Source organism: Octopus bimaculoides, chromosome 28 (genome assembly GCF_046866305.1).
Source record: "Octopus bimaculoides isolate indiv1 chromosome 28, ASM4686630v1, whole genome shotgun sequence".
NCBI lineage: Eukaryota > Metazoa > Mollusca > Cephalopoda > Octopoda > Octopodidae > Octopus > Octopus bimaculoides.
The window spans coordinates 14,500,861-14,523,635 of NC_142955.1; the positions used below are offsets into that span (position 1 = coordinate 14,500,861).

The 22,775-nt window shown below is 38.8% G+C and overlaps 1 protein-coding gene across 1 annotated transcript; it reads right to left on the bottom strand.

Moving 5' to 3' along the window:
- Window positions 1-66: 66 nt before the first annotated feature.
- On the bottom strand, window positions 67-19,889 carry LOC128251094 (uncharacterized). The gene is made up of 6 exons (XM_089344565.1): window positions 19,420-19,889; window positions 7,070-7,632; window positions 4,736-4,914; window positions 3,772-3,935; window positions 2,358-2,521; window positions 67-335 (listed from the first exon to the last, which is right to left on the bottom strand). The coding sequence occupies exons 2-6, from the start codon at window positions 7,398-7,400 to the stop codon at window positions 292-294; spliced, it is 882 nt and encodes a 293-aa protein (XP_089200691.1). The 5' UTR covers window positions 7,401-7,632; window positions 19,420-19,889; the 3' UTR covers window positions 67-291.
- Between the last annotated feature and the right edge of the window lie 2,886 nt (window positions 19,890-22,775).

A 22,775-nucleotide genomic window follows, 5' to 3' on the forward strand; every position in this document is an offset into this window, starting at 1 on the left:
TAAATGATCAAACAGAAAATAAATTACAGTAAATCAATATATTTATAATTTTTATGTATTCGTAATTTCGAAAGAATAGAACAGGAGGTACATAATTTCACAACAGAAATTTACTAAGAATGATAGGATCTATGATAAATATTTGCATATGGATAAATATTTAAAATTCAGTATAAGCATATATAATGCGCTTGTTATGCGCATGTACACTCATGCGCATAACAAGTGTTAGGGGCTGGTAAACGTTCAGGATTGGTAACAATTGCAGTAGATATCCAGTTGTTAATTTCGTCACAGCTGGATAAATATGGCCATGGAATCAGCTACTCCATATTCTGGAAGTATCAAGAATAATAATATCAAATAACTACTACTACTACTACTACTACTACTACTACTACTACTAGATAATAGTACTGTAGCAGAATAATATTATATATAAATGAAGTCATTGGTTTCTCTCTATAGGTAAAGCATTGTTTAAAAGATATATTACAGACATTACTCCCTTGATACATTTTCAATAATTTTAATCATAATCACTTGTATGTATAGCAGTAATTTAAACCCTAGCCGCTAGATACACGATTACGTACCAGAAGCGAGCCATCAAAATTTCACGTGATCGATCTGTCAATTGACAAATCAGTGTACGGCTGTGTCGTGACATGGTTTTCTCGAATATTCAAGAAATCGTACAGTTCACCTCATAAAAACTACCATTGTGGCTGAGAACAGCCGATTGATTCACATGCCTCATCTATTACCCAGCGACCCAGTCTGCCGACAGGTCGCTTCAGGCGTTTGGAATAAAAGATCGCCGAGGCTCGAACATACAGCATGATGTTCCATTGATAGCTGTTTACATCCACAAAGCATTATTCTCTCCTCCCAGTCAGCAATTATTAATATCGTTCATTGTAAACGACCAACGCCAAATATATTATGCCTTACTAATAAATATCACAGCTAAATGTTCATGCGTTTGCTTCAGTTTTTGTTTTCTTTTTTATGCACCCAGCACGAAATTTCACCTTTACACTACAACAGTCTTGATATAATGTTCATACAACAATGATAGTGAAGCCATTTACTTCGACAATGGGGATTCATACGTTTTAAGCATCTCATCATTGACTAGCTCAATTCAAGCAACAACTAGACCACGTGACATATGTATCTCTTACTACAGCGATTCGCTTCTAGGCGTAAATATGTTTATAAATAATCAATGACAAATTTCAAGTTTGAAGAGGTAATTTGCATATAATAAGGAGTAAAGTTTTCGAAGCTAATCATCCCTAACACTTCACACTTCCTAACAATTCGAATATAGCAATTTACATCATTTCTAGAATCAAACACTTCAAAAAAATATATTATTTCAGAAGTAGATACGTATTTCATTTTCTCTTTTTACTATCCATAAATCAAATATTTCTCAAAATAGCTTATTTCAGCTGGTAATTATCGTAACTTAGTGGTTCGACAAAACACCCTGATAGAATGAATAGCAGACTTTAACAATAAATACTGGAATCAATTTGTTCGACTAAAATATTTCTAGGTGGTACCCCAGTATGGTCGCATTATTTTAAAAATATATATTATTAAATATCTGTTGGTGGGTGAGGGGTATTGTGAATAATCGGTCTCATTTAATCTTTTATTTATCCTGTGTATCACATGTGAACCACAGAACATATTTCCCTGGAGACCATGCTTCTCATATGATATTTTAATTTTATTTTTTATTTATGCGCCCTTTTAAAGCCTAGCCAGGCTCATGGGCCCGGTTTCCCGGTTTCTATGGCGTATCTGTCCCCCCCTCCCGCAGCTGGACGGGACGCCAGTCCATCGCAGCTTTACTCAAGAAAAAGGAAGAAAGAGTTAGAGAAAGTTGGGCGAAAGAGTACAACAGGGGTCACCACTACCCCCTGCCGGAGCCTCGTGGAGCTTTAGATGTTTTCGCTCAATAAACACGCACAGCGCCCGGTCCGGGAATCGAAACCGTGATCTTCCGACCGCGAGTCCGCTGCCCTAACCACAGGGCCATTGCGCCTCCACTCCTATATGATATATGCACCCAATTTCTTTGAAGCACCAGAGTAAGGAAACAAGAGCTGTTCGAGAAAAAGAATGGATAAAGTTATGAAAGTGATTTGTGTATGCAAATGTTAATTAAAGTTAGGTTGTGAACATTGTTCCTAAAATAGAATTATGGTTTCATTTTGTTTTTTGCTTTTTATTTTGGAAAATCATAAAAGTGTTCCGTGGATAAATGTTTTTGATAATGCTACTCTGACTAAGTCAGAAAGACAAGATCATAGACATTCAGACGACAACGAAATACTTACCGTCGTGCCATTTCGTACTCAAATTCGTTTTAGAGTAGATGATTTTAGGGTAATAGTCTGATTTCTCCCAATTACATCCTTTGAAATCGCCAATTATTATCAACCAACCACGGTGATACGAGCAGGAAGAACGAGCCTGTGATACATAGAAACGGCGTGTGTTTCTGTATGGGATAAAGGAAGGACGGCTTTGAGGAATTTTTGTTGTTGCAATTCTACATTGCAGTAGTTGAAAATCAATTAAGAATACGTAACGAATTTAAATAAACTCACAACCATTTTGCCGACAAAATGCATCTATCGTTCAAATGCTTCATTTCTTGAAACTAGAACTAGACACAAACATTAGAATTTACATACCTCTCTGCACTCCGTCGGTTACGACGATGAGGGTCCCAGCTGATAGATCAACGGAACAGCCTGCTCATGAAATTAACGTGCAAGTGACTGAGCAATCCACAGACCCGTGTACCCCTAACGTAGTTCTCAGGAAGACTCAGCGTGACACATAGCGTGACAAAGCCGGCCCTTTGAAATACAGGTACTACTCATTTTTGCAAGCTGGGTAGACTGGAGCAACGTGAAATAAAGTGTCTTGCTCAAGGACACAACGCATCACCGGGAATCGAACTCACGACCTTACGTTCGTGAGCCGAATGCCCTAACCACTAGGCCACGCACCTTCACAGAATTTACACACACACACGCACGCGCACGCACACACACACACACACACACACACACACACACACACACACACACACACACAAACACACACATACACATAATTGTTAAGCAATTGCGCTCTGAAAAATATATATTTTTAAAGAAATGAATTAATAAAGGCTGTGAGCTGGCAGAATCGTTAGCACGCTGGGCAAAATGCTTAGCCGCTTTTCGTCCATTCTTGTGTTCTGAGTTCAAATTTCGCCGAGGTCGACCTTGCATTTCATCCTTTTCGGGTCGATAAAATAAGTAGCAGTTAAAGACTGAGCCCAATGTGATCGATGCATCTCTTTTCCCGAAATTGCTGGCCTTGTACCAAAGTTTGATATCAATATATGTATTAGTCTAACTCTTAAAAAGAAAGGAAAGCAGAGGAACTTGGATCAATGAATACACACATAGACAGACAGTAGTTACTGATTCCCCTATGAACTTTGAATAATTTCTAGACATGACATAAATATACCCAAACAGTTTAAGATAGATTTATCAAAGATAAGGTAAAAATATTGATTTCTAATGAAGGTAGAATGTCAGGAAATTTGGAGAAAAGGCATATAGTTAATAACATCGATACGGTATTTCACTGGTTCATGGTTTTTGAACCCGAGGAAATGAAAAACGACGCGGTATTCGACCTCAGAATATGCAGGTAATTACGCAATATAATGTTATTGTAAGAACATACCCATTTCCAGCCACTGAGAAATGACGGTTTTTCTCTGGTATCAGATCAGTCCATGGAGAACTTTTCAGATTGTTGAGTGAGAACCAGCTTTGAAGGGTTGTATTACGGCCATCAAACACCATCGTTACAATATCTGCTTGGTTTTTGTATAGCACAAGTTTTACCTGAAGAAAAGCCCAAATATATTTATATATATGTGTATGTGCGTTGTTTCTTTACTACCCACAAGGACTACACACAGAGGGGACAAACAAGGACAGACAAACGGATTAAGTCGATTATATCGACCCCAGTGCGTAACTGGTCCTTATTTAATCGACCCCGAAAGGATGAAAGGCAAAGTCGACCTCGGCGGAATTTGAACTCAGAACGTAGCGGCAGACGAAATACCGCTAAGCATTTCGCCCGGCGTGCTAACGTTTCTGCCAGCTCGCCGCCTGTGTGAGTGTGTGTGTGTGTGTGTGTGTGTGTGTGTGTGTGTGTGTGTGTGTGTGTGTGTGTGTGTGTGTGTGTGTGTGTGTTGCGTGTATGTGATATGATGTAAAACATCGTCATATGCAAATTTACTGTAGTATTTGTACAGAGGTAATATCACTTATTGACGTGCTGTGTTTAAAAGCACAATATGTATCGGAGGGAGGCGAAAATCGTTCCAACAGCGACGTGTGAAACGAATACATGCATTTCTATCCCGTTAGGCGTCCTGTCAATGGTGTATACTCACAACCAGCCACTTGCTTAGAGAAGATATTTCACCCAGATATATAAGGGAACAATGAACAAACAACCACAGTTGTTGCTCATAGCTGGCCGGATCAATAAAGACCACTTACACGCCATGCAGGTAGTATTTGATTAAAATAGCCATTTATCTTTCACATTTAATATAAATACATCGATAAGCTAATTTACTGCTGTACTCTTCAAGAATATATGCAGCATATTTGTGTGTGTTTATATATACCTGTTCAATTGGAAGATGGTTCCAGATATCAAGTAATGGGTGTCGAAAGAAATTAGGACAGTAGATACCATTGCATTTGTCCACATTCCAAATGGAAGGACTTCCTATTTTGAGGAAGGAATTATAGATTATCGAATTTGCTCCAACTGATACGGCATAGGTTTTAATCCATTTACTACCTGAAATAATAATAATAATAATAATAATAATAATAATAATAATAATAATAATAATGATGATGATGATGATGATGATGATGATAATAATAATAATAATAATAATGATGATGATGATAATAATAATAATAATAATAATAATAATAATAATAATAATACGAAAACGTAGAGCAGGCATGGGCAACCTTTTTCTATATGCGGGCTGGATTAAGTTTTCTCGCCAAGGTCGCGGGCCAGAGCCCTAATTATAGACTTACAAAATATGTACACAAGTGCTTATACAAGTATTTGCTTTATAATAGAAAAAGGATATTAAAATAAGGGTAAGAACAAAACAATTTATTAATATAAAACAAATGTAGTTGAATCAGTAAAATAATTTATTCAGGCGCAGGAGCTTGCTTACCAACCACATGGTTCCGGGTTCAGTCCCACTGCGTGGCATCTTGGGCAAGTGTCTTCTACTATAGCCTCGGGCCGACCAAAGCTTTGTGAGTGGATTTGGTAGACAGAAACTGAAAGAAGTCTGTCGTATATATATATATATATATATATATATATATATATATATATATATATATATATATATGTATATATATATATATATGCGTGTGTTTGTGTGTCTGTTTATCCCCCCAACATCACTTGACAACCGATGGTGGTGTGTTTACGTCCCCATAACTTAGCGGTTCGGCAAAAGAGACCGATAGAATGAGTACTAGGCTTACAAAGAATAAGTCCTGGGGTCGATTTGCTCGACTAAAGGCGATGCTCCAGCATGGCCGCAGTCAAATGACTGAAACAATTAAAAGAGTAAAAGAGAGTAAAGAGTATCCTCAAATAGCCATGAAACCTTATTTTAATGGGATATTTGGAGCTGACGTTTCTTCACCAACATCTCGATGTTTGAAGAAATGCTAGAGGTGGCTACTCTCAAGTTGTTTTCAAGATGATTATCAGTAGTTAATCTTGATCTTGCTTTGGATTTAGAAGATTTCATTTTTGAGAACAGCTGCTCACATTTATATGTGCTCTCAAAGAGTGACATTTTCTTTCTCGCAAAATCCACGATCAAGGGGAAATTTTCTCTAGGTAGGCTTTTATAAAACTCTATTAGTGAATGATCTCTCATTTCCCGTTTTAAAAATATTTCACTTACAGACTACAAGCGCATTAGTCGATACGCTTGATTAAACATTCAGAAATTACGGTGCTCCAACTTTGTACATCTTCACAGTATGGTGACAACAACAACAATAAGAATAAACCCTATCAATTTAAATGTCTGTGTCCTATTACATGAAGATATTTCGTTACTGCCCCTGCCACTTCCTCTCCCCCAGGGCTTTCAGTCATACTGTAACGTCTCTTATCCTTCACTCGCCCTAGGATGCTGGGTGTGCCTCGGCAAGTGATTGTAACAAACATGCAGATTAAAAGTAAATAATAATAATAATAATAATAATAATAATAATAATAATAATAATAATAATAATAATAATAATAATCCTGTTATCATGTTAAACTGCATGGGTTGTGGAGACTTGATGTAGGATATAATGAGGATTCCTTTAACCATAATTACATTCAAGTCATCCTTGGTCAAGTTGTAGCACCTGTAAGTCCACTCAGAGATCATGGAATATCAGGTTGATGTCTGGCGGGATTTAGGTCTGTTCCATGAGGTAGGATTGCTGCTTTAGCTTTGATAGGCAAGCCCTCTAGAGATGGGGCTTCAATAAAAATACCGGTGGTTGTGTCCCCTCGTCACTGCAGCCCTCACTATGAGCGAAAATGTCAAATACATTTGCTTTGAACAACGGTGTGAATGAGATTGGAACCGTTAAGGTTGAAGATTCGACTGCAGTACGAAGGAAAGGAAGAAAGACGGAATGCAACTGTGGTGGAATGTTACATCCGAAGTGAAAGCAGCGACATGGTGGTTCAAACGGCAGCAGTAGCAGCAACAACAACAATAACAAATATCAACAGCAACAACAACAGTACTGGTTTCAAATTTTGGCACAAGGCCAGCAGTTTCAGGAAGTAGAGGAGTAAGTCGATTTCATAGATCGTCAGTGTTCAACTGTTACTTATATCTTAACGCAGGATGAAAAAGAAAAAGCAACAACAGTAATAATAAAGAAGCTTCACTTACTTCTGTAGAAGGAAATCTCGTTGCTGTCATTCGCGCTGACGACTGTCATTATATCTTTCGGCGAGTAATTCTTACAAACATGGCTGACTTTGTTGTAAGTAAAGAATTGTGATTGGCTGTTTAGAGCGACGACGGCACATTGCAGTAGACTTTCTCTCTTATAGAATTTTTCCGATGGAGTTGTCTGAAGATAACCATAGGAATAGCCAGGTGGCAAAGGCTTGTAGTAAGCTTCATCAAATTCTTGATCCGAAGTAACGGCCAGAAATTTTGTATCGATAAACAACAGAACTGTCATCACAGCTAGATGGGTAAAAGGAAACCGGGACATCTTTGTCTCAAAGATTAGGAGAGGGAGGCAGAAGGTAGAAAGGAATGGGCTGAAAGAGCGAAAGAAAGTGGATGGGAGAGATTGGCAGAGATTTGGGAAAGAGACAAGGTGGAATTTAATATATAAGGAGAGAACGGGGAAAAGAGAGAGAGACACAGAGAGAGAGAGAGAGAGAGAGAGAGAGAGAGAGAGAGAGAGAGAGAGAAAAGTTGGAAAATAACAGAGGGATTTCCTGGAAAAGAAGAGAGAGACAAAATGAGAAGACGAAATATGTTTGTGTGTGAGAGGAAGGACATTTGGAAGAGAAAATGAAAAATCACTAAATTACAATTTAGAATAGAAAAATTAAAATAAATTAGAGTTATTAGTAAAGGCGCAGATGCTGCGTGTGATTTTAAACAGCTTCCAGTAGTCGGCTCTTGCTGGGGATTTCCAAAGTATTGACGAGTTTGGAATCACCTCTTGACCAGTGTTGTTGCAAGGTCTACTCTGACTCGGAGTAGAAGTACTAATCAGGATCCCTATTATGGGTTAATTAGTAATTCATTCGATCAGATGGAGCTCATTAACCTGAGGACAGTGGTGGTGGTGGTGGTGGTGGTGGTGGTGGTGGTGATGGTGGTGGGGCAACACATATAAGTGAAAGAAAACCCTGATTCCAAACCACCGAGACCTTGCAGCAATACTTAACCATGGGAAAGTGTTCGGGTGCAAATAGTGATGAAAAGTCGGGAATCGGAGACCCTGAGGCAGTTCGAGGTTGTCTACAACCTCCCACTTGCAAACACTACGATGACGCTGATAACAAATTGTAAGGTTCCTTTCTGTTCCTTTGGATCTATTAATGAGGTTGAGATGTGGGATACACTACATGGGCAGCAACCTATCCCCCATACCACACTGCCCTGGCTTGGGTCATATCGAATACTCTGTACAAGAAGGATAGAACCGGACAACACACCGGAGAGGAAGAACATGATTCAAACAGCATAGAAACAGCCAACAAACGCAGCTTACGTGCCAGAGACTGCCATTTGTGCATAGGATTGTTCAGACACAGACAACCCGATAGGGCAGGAAGTTACGGCCTTCATCCATGGTCATTAGTGAGAGACTGAGATGAAGGCTCAGCTGTTGGGTTAAGCAGCTTGCATTGCAACCATGTAGTTTCGTGTTCAGTCTTCTAATATTGAACCTAGTCGATCAATATTTTGTGAGTAAATTTGGTGGACGTAACTTGTGTGGAAGCCCGTTGTATCTTTGTATGTGGTGTATATGAGTGTGACTGTGTCTTCTCGTTTAAACAATAGCAAGGCTTATGTTTGCTGCTCTACAGTTTCTCACACTCAGTCAGCCTTAATTCAAACGGTCGATTATGAGATGTTAACATCTTTTAGTTATCATGTTTTATAAAAGTGGAAGGAATGCTGAGTAGTGGCATGCACATCGAGGTAAGGGGCGATCTTTTGGTATTAGGACAGCGAATCAGTTGATTGAAATGTAAGTGGCAGTTAAGGTAATGCCTTGAAGATTGTTCTCTGCCCGAAGTAAGGAATGCCACCCAGACATCATCAGTAACTCGACAGCTTTCTGGGTACACCTTTCATTATTTTAAGGGGAAGACTACAATGAAACCTTAGGTACATACCTATACATACTTGAATCGAGTGGCGTTAGTGTTTTAGAATATGTACTCAGAATTTTTTTATCGGACGGAACGATCCGACTGGATGATCCAGAAGCTGCAACATGGATTGGATAAATTGTACTTACTCATGCACAGTGTATTTTTCATTGTTACTCTTCTATATGGCTTAGTTTGATCTCACATTTTGTTCTTGAAGGGATAGAAAAATACACAGTTCCCAAATTTCGGATATGAAGAGTCAACTTAGACATTAATAATCGACAAGGATCTAAGGCTGCAAGCTGGTAGAATCTTCACCGCGCCCGAAGAAATGCTTAGTGGCATTTCTTCCGATTTCACGCTCTGAGTTCAAATTCCTCCGAGGTTGCCTTTTTCTTTCATCACATTCAGGAGTCGATATAATAAGTACCAGTTGCGTACTGAGGTCGATACTTAGCCCCTTCACCTAAATTGCTTGCCTTGTGCTAAAGTTTGAAACCAATTTTAGACAAGCTAATACTGTGTCTGAATAAAAAAATGGGATGGTCACGGCTGGAATATCATTGACTATAGACCTGTCCTGGCACAAAATGACGACAGCAACAACAACCACAACAACATGAGAATGTAGTCATAGCAACCGTATGTCTGAATTAATGAAATAGTTATGATTGAAATAGCTTCGATTATGAATCTGCTCAAACACAACTGACCAAGGGCTCGTTTTTCCAGGTAAACACACCATAAAGTTATGAGTTAAAGCCTGACTCAAGCGTCCAGGCCGGAGATTATTCTGCTTCCTAAGGCGTTTCAGTGATCGAGAATACAAGACTTTCTGTTGGACAGGACGCCGTTACAGGGACGGAACTGCCCCCAGCTGTCACTTGTACGTATTTTGAATAGAGTGGAGTGAAAATGAAGTATCTTGTCTAAAACAGAAATCACAATTTTGTGATCGAGCGTGAGCCTAAGACTTTAGCCATCGCACTACGCACCATAATCCTAAATCCTAAATCCTAAATCCATAATCCTAAATCCTAAATCCTAAATCCATAATCCTAAATCCGACACATTCATTTGCATGCACACACGCATACACACACATGCACACAGACTCAGACACGTTCCCACACACACACACATACGCACACACAAACGTAAGCTTACCTTTGTTGGGGGTAGAGGCAGTGATTATGCTAATCATTGGTAACGAGAGACGTTGTCAGGTCTGTCCACTACGACCGTCCAGTAATGTCCTCTGCTGAGATGACCATCCACTTATATTAGTAATGTCCCAAAATATCACTGCTTTCAGAATTACCACAGAGATCGGCACTGTCTCTTGATGTGAAGCTAGGACTCCTACAAATGCCAATATTTTTCACCGCTTTCAAATGTCACAGAAGCCGACGTATCCATTTATCCACCGGGTTCAAGAAAATTAGTACCATTTGAGCGCTAGGGTTCATATGGTCGGCTATCTCTTCCCTAAAAAGTTTCAGGCCTTGTGCTTATGGTAGAAAGAATATTATCTACTGCTTTCTGAATTAGCACAGAGGTTAGCACTGTCTCCAGATATCAATCCAGAGGTTAGCACTGTCTCCAGATATGAACATTATCCACTGCTTTCAGAACTATCACGGAACTCAGCACTCTCTCTGGATGCGAAACCGGAACGCAGGTTTTCGAAATGTCCACTCACAGCAGGGTTGTTCACTACTATGAGCAGTATCTGTAGATATCACAGCTCTATATAATGGTCAATAATATCCACAGTGAGATCAACGCTGTCCATTAATGATATTATGCCTTCACCTACACAGAACAAAAACTAGCTGTCTCACGCGAGTCACGTTTCACTGAGCATATTAGATACCAAAATGCACATTCAGTGGGATGTGTTCGATAATGTTGTTGCTGTTTGTGGTGGTGATGTTGGTGATGATGGTGGTGAGGTGGTAGTTGTAATGGTGGCAATTGATATAATGACCGTATATATGTGCGCGCGCGCGTGTATAAAATTTTGAAATGGCGCACAGATTTCATATATTAAAAAGGGATGGTTTTCAAGATTTGAATTTTAAAAAAAACCTATTTACTTAGCGCTTTCGTCCCTTTCAGGGATTCATCATGAATGATTTCTTATGGGAAATTCATAATTTCTACAAAGAAGTGAGTTTGAAAAGAACCAGGAGTGAATTTGTTTTCTTGAGTTTTGGAAAGAGGGTGATTTAGGGGGAGATAACTAGATGCCCTTTGTCATTTTGAATCTATAGATAAGTGTATATATTTGTGTATATGTATGCATGTGCATACACCCAGAACCACGCTAATAGCTTAGAAGTGAAATTTAGGATTTCTCGATTTTCTGTAAATCGATTTTAATAAAACTTTTCCTAGCTGGCTTGCACACTATGGCGACATTGTTGTTATGTCTTTATTATTCTGTGTAACGTCCTTGCTTTTGTATTTCAGATTCTTCAGTTTTGGGGTGAACCACACTAACAGCGTTTGAATGAAATAACCAATCAAAGCATTTTGTTTTCAAGAAATAAAGGGTAATGATAAATATTAAGCATACATTGAGTATATATTTAACAGAAACCTTAATAATATTATAACATTTCTTGAGATAATGAATTATTTAGCCACATGAGCGCCATTTCGACGGATAACTTCAAAAACCCTATTAGTCAAGGAATCTGCCTCGGCTGCAGCTCTTATGGTCGCCCATAAGACATCTTTCGGTGTAAATTCGCTTCCATCGGCATAGACAACTTGTTTAATGATGGACCAAAGATTTTCAATACGGTTGAGATCCGGAGATGCTGGTGGCCACACCATCAACCTTTCAACTTGTATACCGTAAGACGCTAGTGATGTTTGGTGGCCCTAGCAGAGTGGGAGAACGCGTGGTCCTGCATGAATACGAGATTCCTTAGAAATGACAGCAGTATGTCATCGAGCACTATGTCACCAAGACCTCTTTCAAGAGATTGCAGTAGGCGGTTGCGGTCACTTTAACTCCTTTAGGCACCCTGACTGGGCGAACAAGTCTGTTCCGAATGATACCAGCCCACAACGTGACACCTCCAGCCTTCTGTTGAAGTCGTAAACGTTAGTGGTGACGCTCTCGCCAAAACAGACGGGCAATGCCCAACCGTCAGGTTCGTCAAAGGTCGCCCTGATTTTGTCAGTGAAAAGAACACAACTCGTGTCTAACGTCATGTACTTTTGGGCCCATTGAAGCATCAAACTTCTGTGTGTGAGTGAGCGAGTCTAATCATGTACATGAAAGAAAGTGTGTGTGTATGTGTCTGTGTGTGTGTGTGTCGGTTGTTTAAGTGAATATTTCCATTTATTTTCGTGTTCTGGCGAAAGTCATTGACATCCCTGGGGGATTGGAAGAATGGACTAGCCGAGCTCTTATAAAGAGTAGCATATTGGTTGAGACGAGAGGTTGGTAGGAGTCGTTGAGAGAGCGTCTTGGAATCTCGCGGAGTACGTCATGTGAACACATTGATTTTACCTCCGCTTCGTTTGTCTAGGATATAAAAATGGCTGCCAGATATTAGAGGCTTGCGTCGAACGTTCTTTTTCATTTATTTTTTGTACGAAATCAAAGAAAAAAATCATTAACATGGAAGACTTATTGGCTTGCGTGGTGCAGTTGCAACAGCAACCACAACAGCAACCACAACAGCAACAACTACGATACCAACAGTTACTGGAAGTAATGTTGAAAAGGTTTTTAAATACTTCAGGCTCGTCCTCGTCAGACAGTGTAGCAAACGCGGATCTTTTTTAAAACGGGGGCCACATTTTTCATTAACGAAACACTTTGAAACTTGGAACACTGGTAGAATGTGTCATATAAAACATCTTTTTCTCTTAGTCTTCTTTAAAAAAAAAGAAATCCATAAATTATTCCATGTTAAAGTTGTCGTATTTCTGTAATTTCAACCAATCACTGACGTCCATTCAGCCGATATACATTAAGTGCCGACTACATAAACAAACGATTCTGAAACAATTAACCCTAACCCTAACCCTAACTCTAACCCTAACCCTAACCCTACGGTTAGGGTTAGGGTTAGGGTTAGGGTTAAAGCAAATTTAAAATGAAAAAAGCAAATAAAACGAAGGTATGGAGATTAAATACGCTTTACATCGCTTAATCAGCCAAAGGAGTAAATGTAAACAACTGAATACTTGTCAGTGATTGGTTGAAATTATCGAAATAAGACAATTTTTTACATGAAATAAATTCGAATACAAAAGTATTTTTCTGTTCTATAACACAAAATAGATAAGTATACGAAGTTTGAAAGTCTTTCGGTACCAAAAACACTACGTAAAACATTAATGAAAAATGTGGCCCCCGTTTTAAAAAAGATCCGCAAACGCAACTGGAGAATTTATTTATACCCACAAGAAGGTACTACTTTTTCTGCATATTTTAGAAGATACGAAGAAATGTAAAAATTGGAATGACGAGAAGAAGGTGCAACCCCTTTTAAGAAAGTTAACCCCTGCCGAACACGAAAAATACTGTAATTATATTCTGCCGAAGAAACCAGGTGAGATTTGTTTCGATGAAACAATCAATTTGATATCGAGAATTTTCAGTGAAAGACGTTCCCTGTTCAATACTCGTTGGCAGTGTTTAAATGTACAGACTGTCCTCATTTAACGACCGAGTTACGTTCCGACAGCCCCGTCGTTAAGCAAATTAAGCCAAAGAAAAATACGACAAATTTATTTGGAACAGACTGGATGGAACTCATTAAGTTATAGGACCTCCATAAATATTTTTTGTAAAAATGTGAATGGTTCTTCAGCCAGTACAAATAAGGCGTCGGAGGATTTCAAAAAAGAATTTTAAAAAAATTCCCGAAATCTTTTTTCTGATGAACTGGGTCATTGCACCAAAACAGAGGCGAAATTTCAAGTGAAAGAAACGCTATTCCGGTATATAAACCAAAATGAACGGTACTTTTGTAGCGTTAAAACAAGTCAACGAAGAATTAGTTAGACTTGAAATGCTTGGCGTTATTGGAAAAGTTGATTACACAAAATGGGTGTCTCCAACAGTTTATATCAAGAAAAAAAAATCCGAGTATGCGCTGATTCATCAACGGGATTAAACGAATATTTGATGTCAGATAATTACCAGTTACCTAGTCCGGAGGAAATTTTCGGGAAGTTGAATGGAGGAAAATTTGTTTCAAAGTAGGACCTATCTAAAGCATATTTGCTGGTAAAAGTTGATGAACAATGTTCAGAATTATTGACAATAAATACCCATAAAGGGTTGTATAAATTTAATCGACTCCCCCATGGTATACAGGTAGCACCTGGCATTTTCCAACAAGTTATGGATATTATGCTTGCAGGTTCGGATTTCGCCGTAGCTTACCTTGACGACATACTCATTAAAAGTGAATCTCAGGGTCGGCATGTTAGCATGTTAAAAAGGTCTTCGAAAGAATAAAAGATTATGAGTTTAAGCTCAACGAAAAAAAGTGAAATTTTTATGCCAAGAATAAAATATCGAGGGCAGATTAATGATAGAAATGGATACAGACTAGACACATCTAGGGCGAGTGTAATAAAATATATGCCTCCTCCGACAAACACTAAAACGCAAATTACTACCAGGCATACCGAATAGGAACGATTTAAGAGCACCTCTGAATAACTTGCTAAAAAAAAAAGACGTTAAGTGGAATTGGTCGGACAAATGCCAAGAAGCTTTTGAAAAAATTCAAAACGTCTTAACGCCAGAATTTTCGTTATCACATTTTGACCCGAATTTAGAAACAGTAGTGGCAGCAGATGCTAGTGAAAGTGATACTGGAGATATGATTTTACACAAGTATGAAGATGGTAGCCTGAAAACAGGACCTCACGCTTCGCGTTCGTTATTGCCGGCTGAGAAAAGTTAGAACCAAATAGAAAGAGATTCATTAGCCTTCATATTTGCGGTAAAAAAAAAATTCCATAAATGTATACATGGAAGAAGGTTGCATCTGAGGACAGACTACCACCCATTATTGTCGATCTATGGATCAAAAAGTATATCCCCACAGCCATCAGGTTGCAGCGCTAGGGAACGATTCTACTGAATTACGACTTCAAAATGGAATATTTTCCATTGAAAAAATTGGGACAAGCAGATGGTTTGTCAAGGTTAATACCAAAATACAGTGAACCACTAGGAGACACAGTGATAGTGGTGTTAAAAGCCGAAAACGAAATAAAAATATATTGTGCCATGTTGTGCGTGAATTGCCTGTGACATTGGAGAAAATAAAAATTAAGGCAGAGACAGACGAGTTTATAAAAATGAAAAAAAAAAAGGATAGTGAGATCAGAAGAAATAAATAAAAAATACGTCTGGCTGGACGTAATACAGTTCTGGATTTGTATTCAATATGTGATAATGTGCTTATATATGCACAGATGGTCATAATGCCTACCTCACTACAAGGTTGAATATTAAAGGAATTCCATATTGGACATCCAGGAATTTCTAGGATGAAGTCGCTTTTGAGGACTTATGTTTACTGGCCAAAATGGATCTAGATATCGAGAAGTTGGTAAAATTCTGCAGAGGTTGTGCTGCTGCAACGAAATCAGCACCTATAAAATTTCAACTTTCGCCCAAGACCGATATTCCATCGTCCAGACTACACATAGACTTCGCAGGACCGTCAAACCGATCAGATTATCTGATAGTAGCAGATAGCTTTATTAAATGGCCAGAAATGTGTAAATGTAGAAAATCGACATCCACGGTAACAGTGGAATTTCTGCATGAACGTTTTGCTAGGTTTGGTGTCCCGGATACTATGGTCTCCTTTAACGGCACACAATTCACGGTGAATGAATTTAAGAATTTTTGAAAGTTGTACTCAATTGAACATATCACTACTCCTCTGTATCACCCAAGATCAAACGGGCAAGAGGTTCGTGGATACATCTAAAATAGCATTAAAGAAATCAAGAAACGAGCAAGTCGATGATGCAGCATTGACACAATTCTTGAGGTTTTATAGGATAACAGTAAACCCAAACACTTTTTCAGGAAAGTTGCCTGCGAAGTTAATGTTTGCTCGAAAAATAAAATCAATTTCGGACAAACTGTTACCAGTAAGAAAAAACAAACAGGGAAAACACTAAAAATACGACAAAGCATTTTCATATCCGTGACAAGGTGTTTTTTTTTTAATATATAAAATTGGAAGACAAGGTTGGGAAGATGGAGTAGTAACAAAAAATAGGCAAAATGAAGCGAAAAATGAAGCGAAAAATGGGAACGCAAAAGACATTTAAACCAACTAAAGAACAGATATACGGAATAAAGAAAAGAGATACCCATAGAAGTGTTCTACGACACCATTGATGTGCCAACACTGCAAGAAATCTAACTTAAGCGTAGCGTCACAAGAAAGAGGAAACAAACAGGACGGTTGGAATGGTACCTAAAAGGAAGTAATATTAAACTTCCCTCGGAGGAAAATATCAAAAAGGGAGATGTGATGAAAGAAAAATAAATAAATATAAATAATAGTATTAACTTCCGTTGGAAGTTAATTTCAAATGGGGAGATGTTGTGGCGAGAGTCATTGACACCCCTGGGGGATTGGAAGAATGGACTAGCCGAACTCTTGCAAAGAGTAGCATATTGGCTGAGACGAAAGGTTGCTAGGAATCGTTGAGAAAGCGTTTTGGAATCTCGCGAAGTACATTGATTTTACCTCCACTTCGTTAAATTATATATTCAACGTTTGTCTAGGATGTAAAATTTAGTTACAGTAACGAGAAAGTATTAATAATAGAAATATATCCAATGATAATCTGGTGTGGTTTCGCCTGGGAAAGAGAATTTTTTAAAGAATTTTTCATTTTATATAAATATATTTTTCACATAATTAATTTTTATTTACATTATTTACAATTGGCGGATATTTGTCCTCATCTTGTTTGTTGTTAACACAACGTTTCGGTTGATATACCTCCCAGCCTTCATCAGGTGTCTTGGGAGAAATTTCGAACCTGGGTTCTTATTCCTAAGGTAGTTTTCGATACCTGCCACCCCCGATGATGGAAGAGGCAGTGAACGCGACGTTTTCTGATTGGCTGAAAATTCTGAAAATTATCAAACTCTGAACACCTGTAACATTTTTGCAAACTCATCTTTTGAATAAATAAATGAAAATAAAATTCGGTTTCAGCGGCAAAAATTACATCTATATGATATATTTATTAAAAAAGATAGTGACGAAAATCACAAAGATCCCGTTGCTATGGTGTTTGTGATGGCCACGTCCTAGTATTAGCACCTGGTGATGGTGTGATGTGTTTGTGTAGGCGGAGATATAAAAACTGAACAGGTAACGTCGCTAATGTAGAAAGTCATTAAAATCCATCAACGTGGATGAAGCAACGAAGTCATGTTCTTATTCCTGCACCGAAAACACTCAAATTTTATCTTTGATAGTGGACTTTAAAAGATATCTTTCTTCATTTCATGACAAGTAAATACTCAACCATACACAAGTACTCACGTCTTACGATTAAAACTTCATGGCTCTTGAACTGGAATTACAATCTATAGCTTAACGCAGGTTCAAAATTACAAAGATATAAGTATATATAGGTACGATTATGCAAACAGGAAAAAAAGAGCGGAAATAGGAGTATATGTATATTTGTGTTAATATTTAGCAGAAGCAAAAGTGTTACTCAATGTCCGAGAGTTTCGTGCATTGGAATTTATCAAACTACTTATGGGTAGAAGAAGTCTTCCTTTTATATAACTGGTAAGAATTCTATTTTCTTCTGGATTGTTCTGGATCGAATTTTCAATCCACAAGAATATCACGTGGATAATTCATATTTTTCAAATAATTTGCCTGTCATGTCGTTCAATAAGGAAAATACATAAATAAATAGACAAATAAATAAAACATAAGAGAAAGAAACCTTGTATGTGTATGCGTGCATGTGTGTGTGTGTGTGTGTATGTGTGTGTGTGTGTGTGTGTGTGTGTGTGTGTGTGTAGTAATGTCCTTAAGCTGCTCTGTTCTCTGCCCGAAGTAAGGAAACCTAGGCAGATATTTTCAAGCAACTCGAGAATTTTTCTGGGTATATCTCATTATTATTAGCGGGTGGCTGCAATGTTATCTTGGGTACATACCGGGATCTAGTGAAGTAAGTGTTTCGGATTATCTGCTCAGGAGTTTCTATCTGTCAGAACGATCCGACTGGATGATCCGGATACTGCAACGTGGATTTGGGTATATCGCATTTACTAATCCAGTGAGAGAATAATGTAGTTTTGAGGATAACACTTATTTATCCCTAAGAACGATCACCTTTTTTTTATATTTTGGGGTGTGGATGAGAATACAGGTTTCACAAATGTGTAATATGAATGGTAATCATAGGTATTACTGTTATACAAGGATTTGGGGGATTTATTTACGGAAAGCTGGCTATACGGTTTAAAGTGAATTAAGTCTACTAAGACAGGACGAGGAGTTAACAGGAAAATATTTCATAAACTATGCGGGTGGACTCGAAAAGTTAACGTTCCGTATGCATATAAGATGCAAAGTTTCCCTTATACAAGCCGTAGAAATAGTCAGTCATCATTCTGCACAATAAAATTTACAGTCTCATCGAAAAGTATCGTAAAATTTTCACTTTCCTTTGCCTATCCGGTGTGAGCAAAGATTAATCTGCGATTCCTGCGTTGTTGCCAAGCGAATGAACTAATGGAGAAAAACATCGATGGACTTTACCCATTCACAGCTATTTGAAGTATCACATTCTTCTTTGGTCCAGAAGATCATCATCATCATCATCATCTGCCTCGTCTAATGAAAAGTGCCTTCAATGCTCTATAATTTTTCTATTGGCAATTTTATTTTCCCCATAAATGCGGGCCTCGTACGTTTATGCGAATTTGACTGTTTAACCGATCAGCCATCAGTTAATGATGGACGTATCCACGTAAAGTATTTGAAGCATCAAACGATGACGTCCAAGGTTTAAATGTCAATTCACAAAAGACATCTTTTTCCAGAATGACCGCTGCTGAAATTGCGATGCTTGTGCATCATTTATGCCATTAAATATACCAGTAGGGATCCGCCAAAGAGGGAGACATCCACATGGTAGCCGGACCCTTGAAAAATATACGTTTTGAAAACAGCAGAAATTCTCGTTCTCTTTACAAGGCACACACAATAATCTGAACACACACACACAAACAAATACAAACACAACCACACAGGCTGGTCTTAGTCCTTACACAACATAATCATAACACATAGATGCACACATGAAATACGATGTGATATAAGAAAGAAACCCACTTACTTTAATTCCTTATGTGAAGGGTTGATATCAGAACTGTTTATCACCGCTTCCCTCTGCCCTCCTTACCGTCTGCGTCTGTCAATGCTTTCCTCTGTTACCCAGAGTAGTGTCTGCTGATATCAGGACTATTCATGAATGCTAGTACTGACCACTGCTCTCAGTCTTATGGTCTCTTATCAGAATTACTTACAGACTCAGATGTGTCTATAATGAACAAAACTCACAGACTGTCCACCGCTGTTATTAACAACCACTCAGCTCAGGCTTGTTTGCTAATATGCAAGTATTTCTCAACAGAAGTGAAATATACCAAACATTTCAATACTTATTCTTTGATTGCTATGAAGAAAAGAAGTCCTTCAGTAGAGTCATGCGCTAATGTTCTCTGTGCTTATTGAAGCATACAGAACATACGGCTGTGTAGTTACTGAACCGTTCCGATGTCGATAATGTCGTTGCTGTGGCGTTTGTGATAGTTTTAGTATTATCACCTGGTGATGGGACGATGTGTTTGTGGAGGTGGAGTCATAGAAACTGAACAGGCAACGTCGCTATACCCAAGATTTCCTATGTAGAAAGGCATTGAAACCCGTCAACGTGCATAAGGCGACGGCGACATGTTCATACTTCTGCACAGAACACAATCAATTATTATCATTGATATTTGACTTTGAAAGATAGCTTTCATCATTTCATGATAAATACACATGCAAACATTTTAAAGAAACGCCTGCAGATTCACACACATACATACACACACTCACACATTCATATAATGATTGAAACTTCATGGTCTTTCAACTGGAATATCAACATGGAATATCAGGTTGATGTCTGGCGGGATTTAGGTCTGTTCCATGAGGTAGGATTGCTGCTTTAGCTTTGATAGGCAAGCCCTCTAGAGATGGGGCTTCAATAAAAATACCGGTGGTTGTGTCCCCTCGTCACTGCAGCCCTCACTATGAGCGAAAATGTCAAATACATTTGCTTTGAACAACGGTGTGAATGAGATTGGAACCGTTAAGGTTGAAGATTCGACTGCAGTACGAAGGAAAGGAAGAAAGACGGAATGCAACTGTGGTGGAATGTTACATCCGAAGTGAAAGCAGCGACATGGTGGTTCAAACGGCAGCAGTAGCAGCAACAACAACAATAACAAATATCAACAGCAACAACAACAGTACTGGTTTCAAATTTTGGCACAAGGCCAGCAGTTTCAGGAAGTAGAGGAGTAAGTCGATTTCATAGATCGTCAGTGTTCAACTGTTACTTATATCTTAACGCAGGATGAAAAAGAAAAAGCAACAACAGTAATAATAAAGAAGCTTCACTTACTTCTGTAGAAGGAAATCTCGTTGCTGTCATTCGCGCTGACGACTGTCATTATATCTTTCGGCGAGTAATTCTTACAAACATGGCTGACTTTGTTGTAAGTAAAGAATTGTGATTGGCTGTTTAGAGCGACGACGGCACATTGCAGTAGACTTTCTCTCTTATAGAATTTTTCCGATGGAGTTGTCTGAAGATAACCATAGGAATAGCCAGGTGGCAAAGGCTTGTAGTAAGCTTCATCAAATTCTTGATCCGAAGTAACGGCCAGAAATTTTGTATCGATAAACAACAGAACTGTCATCACAGCTAGATGGGTAAAAGGAAACCGGGACATCTTTGTCTCAAAGATTAGGAGAGGGAGGCAGAAGGTAGAAAGGAATGGGCTGAAAGAGCGAAAGAAAGTGGATGGGAGAGATTGGCAGAGATTTGGGAAAGAGACAAGGTGGAATTTAATATATAAGGAGAGAACGGGGAAAAGAGAGAGAGACACAGAGAGAGAGAGAGAGAGAGAGAGAGAGAGAGAGAGAGAGAGAGAGAGAGAGAGAGAGAGAGAGAGAGAGAGAGAGAGAGAGAGAAAAGTTGGAAAATAACAGAGGGATTTCCTGGAAAAGAAGAGAGAGACAAAATGAGAAGACGAAATATGTTTGTGTGTGAGAGGAAGGACATTTGGAAGAGAAAATGAAAAATCACTAAATTACAATTTAGAATAGAAAAATTAAAATAAATTAGAGTTATTAGTAAAGGCGCAGATGCTGCGTGTGATTTTAAACAGCTTCCAGTAGTCGGCTCTTGCTGGGGATTTCCAAAGTATTGACGAGTTTGGAATCACCTCTTGACCAGTGTTGTTGCAAGGTCTACTCTGACTCGGAGTAGAAGTACTAATCAGGATCCCTATTATGGGTTAATTAGTAATTCATTCGATCAGATGGAGCTCATTAACCTGAGGACAGTGGTGGTGGTGGTGGTGGTGGTGGTGGTGGTGGTGATGGTGGTGGGGCAACACATATAAGTGAAAGAAAACCCTGATTCCAAACCACCGAGACCTTGCAGCAATACTTAACCATGGGAAAGTGTTCGGGTGCAAATAGTGATGAAAAGTCGGGAATCGGAGACCCTGAGGCAGTTCGAGGTTGTCTACAACCTCCCACTTGCAAACACTACGATGACGCTGATAACAAATTGTAAGGTTCCTTTCTGTTCCTTTGGATCTATTAATGAGGTTGAGATGTGGGATACACTACATGGGCAGCAACCTATCCCCCATACCACACTGCCCTGGCTTGGGTCATATCGAATACTCTGTACAAGAAGGATAGAACCGGACAACACACCGGAGAGGAAGAACATGATTCAAACAGCATAGAAACAGCCAACAAACGCAGCTTACGTGCCAGAGACTGCCATTTGTGCATAGGATTGTTCAGACACAGACAACCCGATAGGGCAGGAAGTTACGGCCTTCATCCATGGTCATTAGTGAGAGACTGAGATGAAGGCTCAGCTGTTGGGTTAAGCAGCTTGCATTGCAACCATGTAGTTTCGTGTTCAGTCTTCTAATATTGAACCTAGTCGATCAATATTTTGTGAGTAAATTTGGTGGACGTAACTTGTGTGGAAGCCCGTTGTATCTTTGTATGTGGTGTATATGAGTGTGACTGTGTCTTCTCGTTTAAACAATAGCAAGGCTTATGTTTGCTGCTCTACAGTTTCTCACACTCAGTCAGCCTTAATTCAAACGGTCGATTATGAGATGTTAACATCTTTTAGTTATCATGTTTTATAAAAGTGGAAGGAATGCTGAGTAGTGGCATGCACATCGAGGTAAGGGGCGATCTTTTGGTATTAGGACAGCGAATCAGTTGATTGAAATGTAAGTGGCAGTTAAGGTAATGCCTTGAAGATTGTTCTCTGCCCGAAGTAAGGAATGCCACCCAGACATCATCAGTAACTCGACAGCTTTCTGGGTACACCTTTCATTATTTTAAGGGGAAGACTACAATGAAACCTTAGGTACATACCTATAC